At 36.5% G+C, this 17,503-nt stretch overlaps 1 protein-coding gene across 1 annotated transcript in view; it reads left to right on the top strand.

Annotated features, from left to right (window-relative positions):
- LOC150084862 (uncharacterized) overlaps positions 1–17,503 on the top strand; it is a 243,598-nt gene that overhangs the window by 19,397 nt on the left and 206,698 nt on the right. Inside the window, exon 3 of the mRNA XM_090376371.1 lies at positions 12,971–13,094. Within this exon, the coding sequence (XP_090232497.1) occupies positions 12,971–13,094 (124 nt within the window). The remainder of the gene's footprint in view (positions 1–12,970; positions 13,095–17,503) is intronic.

Genomic DNA, 17,503 nt, shown 5'->3' with positions numbered 1-17,503 from the left:
AACAAAGTATGGGTTGGCAACAGCGAACCATGGAAAAGTCTTCAAATGACAGACTCATCTCTGAAAGCTGTTTTTAATGTCCTATGTGTTTCTTTTGCACTTCCCCTAATTAAAAAAATAATAATAAATTGATGCAAAATCACTGCACAGTAAAATCACTTATTTTAAAATGTGACAAAACACATAAAACACCTTCTGTTTAATGCCCGTAATTCAGGCATCACAGGCATTGATGATGCAGATAAATAAGTGATTTGTGTGTTGCTGTGTCTAGAATTAGTCAGGAACAAATTTTGGAACAAATCACAACTTGTTACAACTGCACATTTTCAGAATACAAAGTCAGTCCTTGAACTTTTTGATCATAGTTCATATTCTTTTCCAAACAGATATAAATATCCGTTATATAGGGAGATTCCAATGTGTCTGGTAATAATTAAAATTAGTATTATTGGTAAAAAGTGTTGCCACTATTTGAATAGGAGCACTGTTTATTCTCTGCTATGAGCTGAGGTGACTGAGGTTTGCCTGAAAAAAAAAAAAAAGTACTAACAGGTTTTGTTAGTGATCTCTGGCTGAATTTGTATTTAATTGTAAAATATTGGTCCATAATCAGGAAAAGGTTTGCTTTGTTTGACCATAGTTGTTCTTTTATTAGCATGGTGTGTAGGTAAATCAAAGTGGAGAAAAATGGAACTTTAAGCATTTACTGCATAGAGTAAGATTTATCTTTAATTTCGTAAAGGAATATAGATAACTCTCAGAATATTTTAAGATACTTTTCTACCACTTCCCTTCAGTGTTAAATTACTGCAGTATATCATTGATTTATTACTTGCAGTGATTTTAAATTACTAGTCAAGCTTATGTTCTAGTAACACACTGAGCTTTCAGAATGATTCAGTCTGACCGGCTGCTCTTTGTTAAGATACCAATTGGTGTATTGTTATACCTAGGAAATCGAATAACTCAATGACCATGAAGTGATGTTTGAATACCTGTCATTTCATGGAACTTGGAACTCCTATTATCATCAAAATAACAAAATGTCATTTTGATGATAATGAGACCTAGCTAATAAAAAAAAAAAATATATATATATATATATATATATATAAAGTAAAGTTTTTATTAGCTAGATAATAAGTACTTTTAACTGGTATAGATACATTTGCTGTACATTATTAACATTTGGATGTTCCTTATAAGGTGTATTTATTTTTCTTGTCAACTGATAATTTCTCTTATTTGCTGTGAACACTAATTGTGAAAAAACACGATTTCACAGACACCAAATTTTAAACAAGTGGAAAACAATTTTAAAACAAATTAAATGTTTTTTTTCTTATATCAGCAGTAACCAGTGCTTTGTATATTAGAATTTCAGAAATGAATATTTTGGAGTTAAAAAAAAAAAATTGATACTATAAGCCTGCTATAAACTTTAAGTTTTGAAATTTGCATTACAAAATATACTAGAATATTAGCATAAGCAGATTTATATGGTGCAAGAAAGCAAGCTTAAACAGCATCAGCCAAAAAAAAGAAAAAAACCCTTTCATTTCACCCATCCATTCGCTCCAAACGTTTGTTCACTTCTTCCTTGAATTTATTTAAGCTATCAACTTCCACAATGGCAGATTAAAGTTTTGTTCCAGCAATCGACCACCTGCTGGCTAAGGCAAATTTCTGCACATCTATTCTACAACTGTCTTTCCTCAAGTTTATGCCCCCTCAGGTTTGTAATCAGAGCAAGAGGAAGAATCCCATTAGCATTGAGCCTGCTCAAACCATTCAAGGTCTTACACACCTCAATCATATCATCTTGCAGGTGCCTAATCTCCAGATGCTGCAATTTGCAGAACTTAAGCCTTTCTTTGTAATAACCTTTTGTTTATTACCCTTCTCTGTACTCATTTCAGCAGCTCTACTTCTCTCCTAAAATGAGGCATCTAGACCTGTATACTGTACCCAAGGTGTGGCCTGACCAATGCCTTATGCAAGGGGACAATCATCCCCTTATCACTCCCTAGAAAAATTCCTGTATATCATTGACAAACACGTACTCTTGCAGCATTTTTGCACTGCTCAGAAAACTTCATATCTGACTGCACAATTACCACCAGGTCCTTTTCATTCTCCATTACCTTGAGTGTAGTACCATCCAATTGATACGTTACTCTGTGGTTATTGCTACCCATATGCGCAGTACTTTACATTTGTCAATGTTAAACTTCAGTTGCCGCTTCTCAGCTGATCTGCCCAAATTTTCTAGACCCTGTTTCAGTAGCATACTGTCGTTAACAACCCTGCCAACCTAGGTACCATCTGCAAACTTGGACATTAAGCCTGATATATCTTCATCAATATCATTGATAAATATACAAAACAACAATGGGCCCAACACTGAACCATGGGAGATTCCACTAATAACATTAGTCCATGAAGAGCAGTATTTGTCGATAACCACTCTGTCTTCTCCCACTCAACCACACCTTTATCCATTGTATCAATTTTCCCTTAATGCCATACTGCTCCAATTTGTATAGTAGTTTTCCATATGCAACAGTATCAAAAGATTTCCTGAAATCCAAGTATATGATATCAAAATTATTTTTTTGCATCCAATTCCTTTGTAACTATATCATAGTATCCAATAAAATTGGTCAGACAAGACCTCCCCTTAACAAACTCATGCTGTGTCTGAACTATAACTGCAGTCTTGTCTAGATGATCCTACAATACATTTTTAACCAGTGACTCCATTATTTTCTCTGGAACAGAAGTTAAACTAACAGGTTTATAATTACTCGTGTCGTCCTTTGATTTCCCTTTGTGAATTGGGAATACATTTGCACATCTCCAGTCCATGGGGACCTCTCCTGAGTCCAACGATGCTTTCATAATTATGGATAAGAGTTTGCTTAATTCCTTTGCTGCCTCCTTTAATTTAACTGGATAGATCCCATCCCACCCCAGGTGCCTTTTTTATGTTTAACTTGAATGATTTCTTCTCTACTTTGCTCTCAGTTATCACAAAATCATTTAACTTCCTGTTAATAAGCTTCTGTTCTCCACATCCCTACAAAATTTATGAAGTTTGAATGTAGATGAAAAATACTCATTCAGTTTGTCAGCTATTTGAACAGGATCGTCAACTGTCAAACCATTGATATCAAGTGGGCCAATCTGATTCATCCCCTTCCTTCTCGAGTTTATATAAGTAAAGAAGTCTTTACCGTTTTTATTTGCATCCTTTGCCAAAGATTTCTGGTAATCTGCCTTCACTTGCCTCATCTCCTTTGTGACTTGATTACAGACTAGCTTATATCTACCATAGGCTTCTGTGTTGCCTGATAATTAATATGCTGGTTAATATTTATATTTCTGAGCCCAAAACAGATTCTGTTGTTGAATATTTATAATATGACAGAATCTGCTTTGGGCTCAGAAATACAAATATTAACCAGCATATTCTTAAACAAGGGTTACCCACTTGCTACAATAGACAGAATTAGGGTACAAAGCTAAGGATAGAATACAAAAAAATACACCAACCAACAATAGTAATATCAAAAAATACTTTATTTTTATCCCATATGTTGAACAGTGGCACAAACAACTTAACAGATTCTTTAAAGATAATGAATTTAAAAATTGTAGCCAGGCCAATACAGAAATTGCACACTATACAGAACAATCTCTCAGTCCTTTCCTTGTTCGCAACACAAATAAATGACCTAGTATACAATATTTCTTGCGGTGATTGTGACTCTTGTCATCAGGATTCTACACGGTTTCCTCTGAATTTTCGTGTTAATCAACACACAGCCTCAGTTCGTGCTTCTCTTTCAGCAGCGTCAGAATTAGCCTTTCATGCTGTTAGTGAAAAACACTTTTTTTTATTTAATGAGGCTAAAATACTTAGTGTCCAACGTAATTATACGAGACTATTAATTGCAGAAATCGTCGAAATTAAATTATATAAGAATTCTGTTAATGTTTGCCAGCCATATCTAATCTCCGATTCGTGGTCTTTTACGTGCATGCGCGAAGACAAATAATCCCTATTTAAGTTCTACGCTCGCCCCTATTTGGTAATTTTCATTCCTGTAATCACGACATAGTCTAAAAGCATTGTCAACTTCAGGAAGGAAAATCGTTTTGCAATTTTTTTTCGTTAAATTAATTTTTTATTTAATTTTTAATTATTTCTTACTGTAATGTAAGATTTTTAATTGTTTTAATTTTAATTTCTGGAGCGTATCATGTAAACTTTTCTATGTAAACTTTTCTTATTCTTTTACAAAACTTTTTGCTTTTAATAAAAAAATTAAATATGTAAAAAAATTTTTTTTTTTTACACCTTTCATTTAAAAAAACAAAATTAATTTTAGTGACAAATGGGCCTGGAGTACTGGGGTCCATAGTTTAACAAATAGATATTTATTTAAAGTATACCCAGTATACTGGGTATACTGGGTATAAAATAAAATAAAATAAAATAAAATATTTCAGTAGCTTTCGGAACTCGTGTCCCTTCGTCAACTGACAAATTTGAATACATTACAAGCAAAGTGTGGCACGTTACTCATTCGTCATTGTTGTAGCACGGACGTGTGCTGCCTTGCGCCAGTGATCATCCATCAATAAAACGGTTGTCTCCAGGATTGGATGTATATGCATGCCTTTCTGGCGATTTAATGCCTTAGGGTTGTTCATTATGTTTAGTGACTCTAGCCATAGGCGGTGGCGAAAGTGTCACGCGTGGTCCACTATCTCAAAGTCGCGCTTGGGGTCAAGATCGTGGTTGGTAGCCCAAAAATGTTCTGCAAGCGCGGACTGGTCAGTTTCGGCAAGCCGGATTGCTCTGTCGTGTTCCGTGAGGCGATCCTGGAGACGTCTCGATGTCTCACCTACGTAGCAACTGTTACAGGCCCTACAGATGATACGGTACACTACATTGCTGCGTAAGACAGGTGTGACAGGGGTCTTCACACTGGAGACAAGTGAACGTAGGTTCCTACCTGGTAATTGTACACATTTGATGTTGTAACTTCTCAGGATCTTCGAGATACGTCCTGACACTCCTGGATAGTACGGAATGTAGGCGGATGATATGCCGACTTGCTTCGGAGGTCTTGGGTTGGAAGTAAGTTCTTGTGCCTGTAACAAGCATCTGTTTAGTACATGGGATGGATAACCGCATCTGATTAGGTCCGCCTTCACACGGGAGATCTCGTTACGTCTAATTGTGTCGGTGCTGGAATGGCTCCAGGCCCTGGAGAACAGGGTGCGGGCAGTGCTATTGAGATGGCTTGGAGCGTGGCCGGACCCATAGTTGGTGAATTGATCGCACCACATGGGTTTGCGGTATACTGAGGTCTCTAGATGTGGGCCTACGCGATGCACTAGCACGTCCAGAAACGGGAGCGAACCGTCCACCTCTGATTCTACGGTAAACTTGATGAAATTGGATAGAGAGTTGAGGTATTCTAGTAGTACGGTTTCAGAACCACGTGGTATTATGGTAAAAATATCGTCGACATATCTACACCACGTTGTAATAGGTGTAGGTGGGTTCTGGTGTATCTGCTTCTCCAGATCTTCCATGGCGACGTTAGCTACTACGGAACTGTAGTAGCTAACATCGCCATGGAAGATCTGGAGAAGCAGATACACCAGAACCCACCTACACCTATTACAACGTGGTGTAGATATGTCGACGATATTTTTACCATAATACCACGTGGTTCTGAAACCGTACTACTAGAATACCTCAACTCTCTATCCAATTTCATCAAGTTTACCGTAGAATCAGAGGTGGACGGTTCGCTCCCGTTTCTGGACGTGCTAGTGCATCGCGTAGGCCCACATCTAGAGACCTCAGTATACCGCAAACCCATGTGGTGCGATCAATTCACCAACTACGGGTCCGGCCACGCTCCAAGCCATCTCAATAGCACTGCCCGCACCCTGTTCTCCAGGGCCTGGAGCCATTCCAGCACCGACACAATTAGATGTAACGAGATCTCCCGTGTGAAGGCGGACCTAACCAGATGCGGTTATCCATCCCATGTACTAAACAGATGCTTGTTACAGGCACAAGAACTTACTTCCAACCCAAGACCTCCGAAGCAAGTCGGCATATCATCCGCCTACATTCCGTACTATCCACGAGTGTCAGGACGTATCTCGAAGATCCTGAGAAGTTACAACATCAAATGTGTACAATTACCAGGTAGGAACCTACGTTCACTTGTCTCCAGTGTGAAGACCCCTGTCACACCTGTCTTACGCAGCAATGTAGTGTACCGTATCACCTGTAGGGCCTGTAACAGTTGCTACGTAGGTGAGACATCGAGACGTCTCCAGGATTGCCTCACGGAACACGACAGAGCAATCCGGCTTGCCGAAACTGACCAGTCCGCGCTTGCAGAACATTTTTGGGCTACCAACCACGATCTTGACCCCAAGCGCGACTTTGAGATAGTGGACCACGCGTGACACTTTCGCCACCGCCTATGGCTAGAGTCACTAAACATAATGAACAACCCTAAGGCATTAAATCGCCAGAAAGGCATGCGTATACATCCAATCCTGGAGACAACCGTTTTATTGATGGATGATCACTGGCGCAAGGCAGCACACGTCCGTGCTACAACAATGACGAATGAGTAACGTGCCACACTTTGCTTGTAATGTATTCAAATTTGTCAGTTGACGAAGGGACACGAGTTCCGAAAGCTACTGAAATATTTTATTTTATTTTATTTTATACTGGGTATACTTTAAATAAATATCTATTTGTTAAAATTAATTTTGCTGTAAATTAAAAAGTTATAGGTTTTATAATATAAAGTTGAAATTGTTGGTCTCATTGATTTTCTAATTTGAAAAACCGTTAACTGTGCTAAATTTCAAGTGTACTATTTATGCATTTATGTACAGTATATAAATAGTTTTAAAAATATATATATATATATATTAGTTCTGTGATTCTCTTCAATTTAAAAATTTTTTTTCAGAACTTATTTCAAATTTGCTGCACTATAACATGCTCACAATTTGAATATTATTAAAATTAGTAACTCTCTGCAGTGAGTGAATATCACCTTTCATGTTTGAATGATGATGCATTTGTTATTCCTCAAAAATTACAATGAATCTTTCAAATGAATTGTTCAAAAAAATGCCTCATCGAAGACTGTTAGAACCACTGTTATCCAAAATGGATAGATTGTTTCTAGAAGATATGGGAGAGTTCCATAAATAGCGTGAAGTAGAAACAAACACAATTCAATGCTTTGTAATATCTGTTGAAACCTTTCATATTACCTTGCTAGTAATAAGACATAAAAATATAACAAATGTGGTGGCTCAGAACCTTATAGGTTTCTATCACTATTACTCTATGAAAATGATTAAAAAAAAAAAAAAAAATTCAAAACCCTTACCAAGTTTTACTTGGGGTAGGTTTTGCATTTAAAGTTCAGAAAACCTTGGATTTTTTACTTTCAGTAAACAGTCAAACAGGCTCATTATTTTTGAAAGGAACCTCACAGGTCCAGTGCTGTCGCTCCATGGTTAAAGTAGCAATTTTATATTTTAATGCAGGTGTGTGTGTGTTGGGGGGGGGGGGAATTAACTATTAATATGTGAATAGTAATAAGTTGTATATTTTAGCATATTTCTGAATGTGTGGTATTATTTCATAAATAAAATGTGCTCTCAAAACAACTCTGAATAACTTATTTTTGCTCTTGTTGTGTACATATTTTGACATTTTTTAATTATTATTGATTTTAAATATATTTATTTTAAATATATTTTAAATATTGATTAAGTAAAATAAAGCAGAAATTACTACTTAAAATATATTAGTAAAGTGTAGCAGAATTTATTTATCCAAATAATTGTTCTTTTAAAAATAATTTTCTGTGGTATTCATTACAATGAAATGATTTAGGCATCCCCAAAAGTTTGTTGTAGTGGGATTTTACTGTATAAGGAAGGGCAGATCACTTAAGTTCAACCGAAATATTTTTGTAGATAAAAAAAAATAAGATAATTATATCAATAAAACTAGAATTGATATGATACATTTATTTCAGAAAATGCAGAATTCTGGAATGACAACATCTTGTCAATTCCGAAATAATTATTTCACCCTCAGATATATCAGTAGATAAATAAAGTTTTTTATATATGCTATTCTTATGTCTGTTTTACTCCTGAACTTTCAAAAGTCTTTTTATGATTTATTCTGAAAGTTTTCTGTTTTTACATAAATGTTCAAAAAAGCTAATTATACTTACCTTTACAATATTGGACCAGGGCCCAAACATAGTGTGATTCATCATCAGCCATTTTCAATCCACTGCAGGATGAAGGCCTCTCCAGCAACTTTCCAGTTCCTTCTGTTTTGAGCACTGGCCATCCATTTACTACTCAAAAACTCATGAATTTCATCTATCCATCTCCGCCTTTGTCTTCCAGGTTTTCTTCTAGCTCCTCTTGGGTACCATTCTGTTATTTTCTTAGTCCATCTGTCATCATGTCTTCGAGCTATGTGTCCTGCCCAAGACCATTTTAGTTCTTTAGTTTTGATAAGAATGTCCGTTACTTGAGTTTGCTGCCTAATCCATGTGTTTCTCTTCTTATCTAACAGTCTGATTCCCAATATAATACGTTCCATTCTTCGCTGTGTAGTTCTTAGCTTCTCTTCCATTCTTTTGGTGAGTGCCCAAGTTTCACTTCCATAAGTCATGGTGGGGAGTATACATTGATTCATAATTTTACGTTTCAGACAAACTGGGATATTGCCCTTCAGTATGTGACTATATTTCCTGAATGCTATCCATCCAAAATTTATTCTTCTCTTGACTTCCAGCCATTTATCATTATTACAGCTAATAACTTGTCCCAGATAAGTATATGACTCCACCTTTTCAATTACTGCTCCTTCAATCATTATTTCCCTTTCCATGGCATACTTGTTCATCATTACTTTTGTTTTAGCCATATTCATCTTTAGTCCAAAATCCTTACTAACTGTGCATAACTGATTAAGATTTTCCTCTAATTCTTTGGGATCGTGGCTTATGACCACAATGTCATCTGCAAATCGTAAATGGTTTAGGTACTCTCCGTTCACATTGACTCCTTTCTGCGACCAGTCTAATCTTCTGAAAGCTTCCTCAAGGGCAGCAGTAAACAGCTTCGGAGATATTGTGTCTCCTTGTCGAACTCCTTTCTCGATTTTAAATTTGCTACTGTCTTTGTCTAGTCTAATAAAGGATGTAGCACTCTCATATATTTTCTTCAAAATCATAATATATGGAGTATCTATGCCTTGTCTTTCCAGTGCCTGAAACATTGCCTTATGCTGTATGGAGTCAAATGCCTTTTCATAATCCACAAATGCCAGGCATAATGGTGTTTTATATTCATTTGCTTTCTCCATTAGCTGTGATATTACGTGAAGGTGATCCATAGTTGAGAATCCTGTCCTAAAGCCAGCTTGCTCTTTTGGTTGATTCTCATCAAGTATTCTTTCTAATCTGTTAGTAATGACCCTTGTGAACAACTTGTAGATATGGGATAACAAGCTAATTGGTCTATAATTTCCAATTTCTGATTTATCGCCTTTCTTATGCAGCAAAACTATGATTGCATTATTCCACTGCTTAGGCATCACACCTTTTCTAATGCACTTTGTGAAGAGCCTTGCCAGTTTTTGTGTTATGTCGCTTCCTCCCAATTTTAACAACTCTACAGTAACTTCATCTTCCCCCGGGGCTTTCCGATTCTTCATTTTCTTCAATGCATGTTCTACCTCATCAGGAAGAATATCTGGTATGTCGTATGTGTTGCTACTTTGCAATCCATGTTCCCCACTGCTGGTATCATTCCCTTGCTCCTTGTATAATTCTCTATAGTAGTCTTCTGCTATTTGAATTATGCCTTCTCTGCTGTTTATAAGTACACCATCGCTATTCTTCAGTTTCAGTATCATTTGTTTTTATGTATTACTGCTCATGGCTGCTGATTTAAATCCTTTGTTTTCCCTTAATGCTTGTTCTACTTTTCTTGTGTTAAATCTTCTTATATCCACTCTGAGTCTCTTTCTAATGGCTTTGCATAACTCAGTATACTCAATTTTCTCCCTGTCAGTGTTTTTCTTGCTCTTCATTTGTCGTCTTTGGTTCATCATGACAAGTGTTTCTTGACTAATTTTTTCTTCTTTGGATTTCTGTTTCCCTATAGGTTTCTTGGGCTTTATCACTTTCAGAAAGTTGTAATATTCCTCGTCGATATCTTGGTCCTGAGCAGTCTGCAGAAGCTCAAACTTGTTCTTAAGTTCTAGTACATACTGCTTTTTCTCCTCCTCTGTTATTTCAAAGACCTTTGTATTATTTACTCGAGTCAGTTTTTTCCTTTCCTTTCCTACATCTATATCAAGTGTACATCTTAACATTCTGTGATCACTTCCAACATTTACCTTATTCAGGACGGTAACATCATTCACAATATATCTTCTGTTAGTGAGGATGAAGTCGATTTCATTAGTTGTTAATCCATTTGGACTGTTCCATGTCCACTTTCTGTTCACCCTTTTCTTGAAAAAAGTGTTCATTACTGACAGTCCTTGAGATTCTGCAAATTCCACAAGTCTTTCACCTCTTTTATTTCTTTCACCAATTCCAAAATTTCCTATAGTTCCTCTTTCTGCACTGTTTTGCCTTTTTCCAACCTTAGCATTGAAGTCCCCCATAATAATAGTGTAGTGGGTTTTCTGCTCATCTAGAAGACTCAATTTCAGTGTACATTTCTTCAACCTCTTCATCATCATCAAGGGTCGATGTTGGTGCATAAATCATTATAATCTTTAGCTTGTACCTCTTAGAAATCTTGAATATTAGTCTTGACACCCTTGGTGATGTACTTTTTGAATTCCAAAATGTTGTTTTTAAAATCTTTATGGACCAGAAACCCAACTCCACCTTCACTCCTTTCACTGTTACCATTGGTGTACAGCAGATTTCCACTTGATAAACTTATAAGTGATTCAGGAGTTGATATCAAGGGGAAAAAAAACCATTAATGCAATGTTGGTCCTATTTTTAAAAACTGTTGTGAAATTGTAGACATTTCAAGGTGTATGTAAGAAAAATAAATGAGAATATTAAGCAGATGAATTTATTGCTACATTTACAGCAACTGTGGACACCTCCATAGCCAGGTGGGAAGGAGCAGTAATGCGTATCACATGCTTCTTGATTAGACCGGGGTTCGAGCCCATCACCACCAGATGCGGAAAGGTCGGGGAATAACCACCGCATATCCCGGAGCAATATGGCCTTAGTTGCTAATGCTCCTAAAAACCAAAACAACAACTACTGCAACTGTTTCAAATGTCCAAACAACTCAAACTTTGCTTATTCTAAACAATTTACTTCTTGTTGAATTGTTTTGAGGTGTTATGACTATGTAACATCATCTATAATCTGATACAGGAGTTCTCTCTTGTGTGTGCTTTGGTCTTATAGGCTGTTACTTTATAAGATCCCATAAAAACAAATCAGTGGGGTGTGGTCTTGGAGATCTTGGTGGCCACCGTACTGGACCACAAGACCAATCCAGTGATTCTTGTAATGCAAATTCAATGAACTTGATGACAAAAATGTTAAGATGTTGTCCTAAACAAAAATCCTATGCTTTGTCTCTAGAGATATGTTATTTTTTAGAAGTGGCAATTTGTTCATTAGAAAGTGCAGATAATTACAGACAGTTAAGTGTTGCTCAAAAATCTTCACAGTACCATTGAGGGCTACTTTAAATATAGATTCTTAGTGGATGTTTGGTGCTGTCTAGCTACACTGTTTGTTTTTGAACCATGAAATCTCCATAGTTCCTCAGTGGTCGAAAATAAGACTGATGTTATTATACATTTATTTGATATCTCTAATATCACTCTCCAAAGTATAGAAGACTAGTTGTGAAACACATTGTATAATGTATAAAGTTGTAGAACCAGGTTAAACTAGGAATTTTTGTAAATAGCTGGAACAAGTTGTTTGAATAAGGTCTTCCAACTTTGAATATTTTGTGGCTGCAAACTGCCATACTATTATGTCATTGAAAAGAGGGTAAAAATTTATGATGTTGACGAATGGTTAGATGCTGATAATACTGAGTGAACTTAGTTAACAGATTTAATCTAGGAAGAAATGGTGAAAAATGATACTGCTGCAGTTTTAAAGGAAGAGTGATGAATGTGGAATTATCTCAAAGAAATCTAATTTTTTATTGCTCAATTCCTTGGTACTGTATTAATTCATTAATGCAAAGATATACCTAGGTTAAAACTGGTATATTTTTGTTGAAGGCACCATTTCACAAGCATTCCACACATCCTTTCAACACATAGTACAACACCAGAGCTATTACTGCAAATACTGATTGTGTGTACATGAATCTTACTTTCAGTGATTGGTAATTGTATGCTGTTTATAATTGTTTAATTTCAGATTTTGTACAATATGCTTATTTTTGCATAAAATGTACAGTGTACCTTTTCCATCGAGCTGCCAGATTTTTGCATAATGTGGATGTCCCTCTACCTCTTATAGCCTGGATAATAGAGCTTTTATTGTATGTTGCATACAATGATGCTGTTGTTTTCCATATTTATATCTTTCCTAAAGGCATAATGGAAAAGCTGGTTACAATATGGATATTATACCAAAATCTTTCACAGAAGGGGTTTTGAAAGAAACTACATATGAAGCATGTAGTTTTTTTTTTAATTTCCTTAACATTTTTTCCAAAATCTGTGACTTAGTTAAGTTTTTGATATTTTTGAATTTTTTATGACCAATAACTTTTGATAAACGTTTAAAAAAAAACTGTTTTCCTGTGCAATAAAAAAACATGCTCAGAACATTTTATTATTTCTGTACTTTAGCCAGATTTGATGTATCTGTGGGCAAGATTGGAACGAGATCCTCCATCAACATATGCAACTCCTGGAAAATTATCACCTATGACTTGGTATCCACCAACTCCTACATCTTCAACTCAGAAATCAGGTAAGGCATTCATAAATATGAATTTAGCAATTGTGGCTAGGTTATGTGTTGTGGGAATGTTATGTTATTATTCTAACTCAACCATCATAAGTGTTTTTTGTAGGTATTTCATATAAATTCAAATTCATATAAATTTTTATCTGTACATTTAACAATCCTTATATTACGATATAGCATTTGTACAAATTACATACACATATATGCACTGTTTAATAATTTTATAACTATAAAATAAAAGCAGACTTTTTTTAGTAAATAGACTTTTTAACATGTAATAAACATTTAATTTTTCATAGATATTAAACTTGAATTTAGTTTATAATAAACATTTTTCTCATTTTTTAAAAATGGTAAATTATCTAATAAAATTTAGACAAAGTATCATTTAATGTATACAGATTCACTAACATTTCGTGACAATGTAATGTTACATCGATTTGATTTTTAGAAAGAAACTAATTTCTCAATTGGGTGTCGACAAAATGTTCTCGTGGGTCACAAGTTTGGGAATCTTACTTCTAGATGAAGGGACTATAAAGGTTATCATTATTGTAGAAATGGTCCTTTATTAAAAAAGATGTTCAGAATATTTTTTCATTTCTTTCTGTTTTACACAGATTTGGAACAGTCTTGTTGGTACTGACTTTTGGAATGCAAAAACTAGATGATATTTCTCATGTCAATGTTTGTCCATGTTTTTATCATTGCAATATTTATATTGAAATTATGTGTTTGAATAACCAGTAGAACCCTCTGCTGGTCATTATGCACATGCAAGTTACTCTCCTCCCAAGTGAAGGAATGGCAAATGGAACTTTGTCTTGTATACATCTGTTTCCATTTTATACATCCATTCACGTGTGCCTTAATTTCTAGATAATAAAATGTGCAGATAAATGTGTCAAGAAATGAACTATTACTACACTTTTTCCACCACAATAAATATGTTTTTTTGTGTAGTAAGTGTGTTATGATAGTTCATTTCTTCATGGATATCACCTTTAAATAGAATGTCTTGTTTAAAGACATGATTAAAGTTAAATGTGTTTTTGTGATTATTAAATATAAAAATCTTTTCCTTTAATAAAATGTGCAAATGAATAGCATAAAAATTTGTCCAAAAAGTTTAAAGTTGAAAATACCACTGATGCATAGCATCCATACAATTGTTATGTACACTTTAATTGTTATTTCCCTTAGTTAATCCTCTGTATAGTGGTTTTGCTACTTTAGCATTAGTAGAGGCATATGATGCAAGAAAGCAAGCTTATTCAGCATCAGCCAAAAAAAAAAAAAAACCCTTCCACTTCATCCCCCCATTTATTTGAAATACCTGTCCAGCTGAGCCTTAAATTTATTTAGGCTATCAACTTCCACAACAAGGGATGGAAGTCTGTTCCACCAACAAACTACCCACTGGCTAAAGGCAGATTTCCGCACATCTATCCTACATCTGTCTTTCCTCAATTTGAATTTATGCCCTCTCAGGTGATTATTCTGAGCAAGAGGAAGAATCCCGTCAGCATTGAGCATGCTCAAACCATTCAAGGCTTTATACACCTCTATCAGATCACCTCACCGGTGCCTAGTCTCCAGACACTGTAATTTGGAAAATTTAAGCCTGTCTTCGTAAGAGCAACCCTTTGTTCCATTTACTAATCATGTTGCACTTCTCTGTACTCGTTCCAGCAATTCTACATCCTTCTTGAAATGAGGCCTCCAGACCTGTATATAGTACTCAAGGTGTGGCCTGACCATTGCCTTATACAAGGGAATAATCACCTCCTTATCCCTGCTAGAAAAATTCCTGTATATCATTGACAAGACACCATGAGCTACTCTTGCAGCCCGTCTGCACTGCTCATAGAACTTCATATCTGCATGCACAATTACCCCCAGGTCCTTTTCATTCTTGGCGCCTCCGTAGCCAGGTGGGAAGGAGCAGCAGTGCGTAGCACACGTTTCTTGATTAGACCGGGGTTCGAGCCCGTCACCATCAAATACGGAGGATGCGGAAAGGTCAGGGAATGACCACCGCATATCACGGAGCAATATGGCCTTAGTTGCTAATGCTTCTAAAAACCAAATAACAACAACATCCTTTTCATTCTCTACCACTGTCACGTAGTACCACAGAGTTGATACGTTGCTCTGGGGTTGCTGTTTCCCATATGTAGTACTTTACATTTGTCAATGTTAAACTTCATTTGCCACCTCTCAGCCCATCTGCTCAACCTTTCCAGATCTTGTTGCAGCAGCATAGCATCAGTAGTGTCCTTGACAACCCTGCTAACCTTTGTATCGTCTGCAAACTTGGACATTAAGCTTGATATACCATGATCAATATCATTTATAAATACAGAAAACAACAATGGACCCAACACTGAACCCTGAGGGACTCCATTGATAACATTTGTCCACGATGAGCAGTGTCCATTGATTACCACTCACTGTTTTCTCCCCCCTCAACCACCCCTTTATCCATAGCAGCAATTTGCCTCCAATGCCACACTGTTCCAATTTGTGCAGCAGTCTTCCATGTGCAACAGTATCAAAGCCTTTCTAAGATCCAAGTATATAATATCAAAGTTATTCCCTGCATCCGGTTCTTTTGTGACTGCATCATAGTATCCAATCAAATTGGTCAGGCAAGACTTCCCCTTAACAAAACCATGCTGTGTCCGAGCTATAACTGAAGTCGTCTAGATGATCCTGCAGTGCTTCTTTAACCAGTGCCTCCATTAATTTTCCTGGAACAGAAGTTAAATATATTAGGTCTATAATTACTTGTTGCCCTTTGATTCTCCTTTGTGAATTGTAGTCACATTTGCAAATCTCCAGTCTGCCCCTGAGTCCAAGGGAGCTCTCATTATTATGGCTAAAGGTTTGCTTACTTCCTTTGCTGCCTCCTTTAATATAACTGGATAGATCCCATCCACCCCAGGTGCCTTTCTTGTATTTATCTTCAACAATTTCTCCTCCACTTTACTCTCAGTTATTACAAGATTCTCTAGCTTACTGCCAGAGTTGAATACATCTCTGGCATTCCCCTCGCTGAATAACTCCTCATGTGTGAATGTTGATGCAAAATATTCATTTAGTTTGTTAGCTACCTGAGCAGGATCATCAACAGTTGAACCATCGATATCAAGTGGACCAATCTGATTCATCCCCTTCCTTCTAGAGTTTACATAAGTAAAGAACTCTTTGCTGTTTTTCTTTGCATCCCTTGCCAAAGATTTCTCGTAATCTGCCTTCGCCTGCCTAACCTCCTTTGTAACTGGGTTACAGATCAACTTATATCTATCATAGGCTTCTGTGTCACATGTTCATTTATATGTATCCCATGCATTTTTCTTCTCTGCCATATGTCTCAATAATTCATCTGACATCCATTTAGAGGTGCCTCCGTAGCCAGGTGGGAAGGAGCAGCAGTGCATAGCACACGCTTTTTGATTAGACCGGGGTTCGAGCCCGTCACCACCAAATACAGAGGATGCGGAAAGGTCAGGGAATGACCACCACATATTCCCGGAGCAATATGGCCTTAGTTGCTAATGCTCCTAAAATCCAAATAACGAACGAACATCCATTTAGGCCTAAACCTTGAACAATATTTCTTAGTTGGTATATAAAGCCTAGTAGCTTCCAAGATAAGTTCTTTGAATGCTTACCATTTTGAATTTGCTGTTGGTAACATCATCAGTTGGTCCCACTGTATAGAATTTAAATACTGTCTGAGACCATTGTAGTTACCTTTACAAAAGCAATAACTCTTCCCTTTACCCCCAATGGTAGTTACCTCTTTGAGTAAATCCCACTTCACCACACTGTGATCATTGCCACGTAGTGGTTCCTTTATCTGCAGATTCTTAATGCATGAAGAATCTCTACTGATAATCAAATCAAGAGTATTACTCCCTCTACTTGCCTCCCGAACATGTTGATGTAGAAAACAATCATCCAATAAATCCACAAAAGCCTTGCTAGTGTGTGAGTGACCAACCCCCAAATTCCCCCATTATAAGACTCTCTGATTTACTGGCCCACACTATTTCCCTGTACATTTTCTTATTATACTCATCAGAGTGATTAGGCCTATAGCACACTCCTACTCTCAATTTTGATCTTCCAATGCTTATGTCACGCCAAACTGACTCGACACTGCACTGTCCAGCGATGTCGACTGGCTTCACTTCCTTGGATTTTGTGTTTCTTAACTAATAGCATAACCTCTCCTCCCTTCCTATCCTGTCTATCCTTTCTGTACGCATTGTGCTCCCTAAATTCCAGTTCTGCATTCCTTATATATGTGTGTGACACCACATCTCTGGTATCCCAACAATATCCGACTTTGATGCTTTGAGGAATACCTCAAATTCATCAAATTTATTTACCAAGCTCCTAGC

Source organism: Mastigoproctus giganteus, chromosome 6 (assembly GCF_048544385.1).
Source record: "Mastigoproctus giganteus isolate SK-2022 chromosome 6, ASM4854438v1, whole genome shotgun sequence".
Classification (NCBI taxonomy): Eukaryota; Metazoa; Arthropoda; class Arachnida; order Uropygi; family Thelyphonidae; genus Mastigoproctus; species Mastigoproctus giganteus.
The sequence above is the reverse complement of the archived record's forward strand: the minus strand, read 5'-3'. Positions and strand labels throughout refer to the sequence as shown.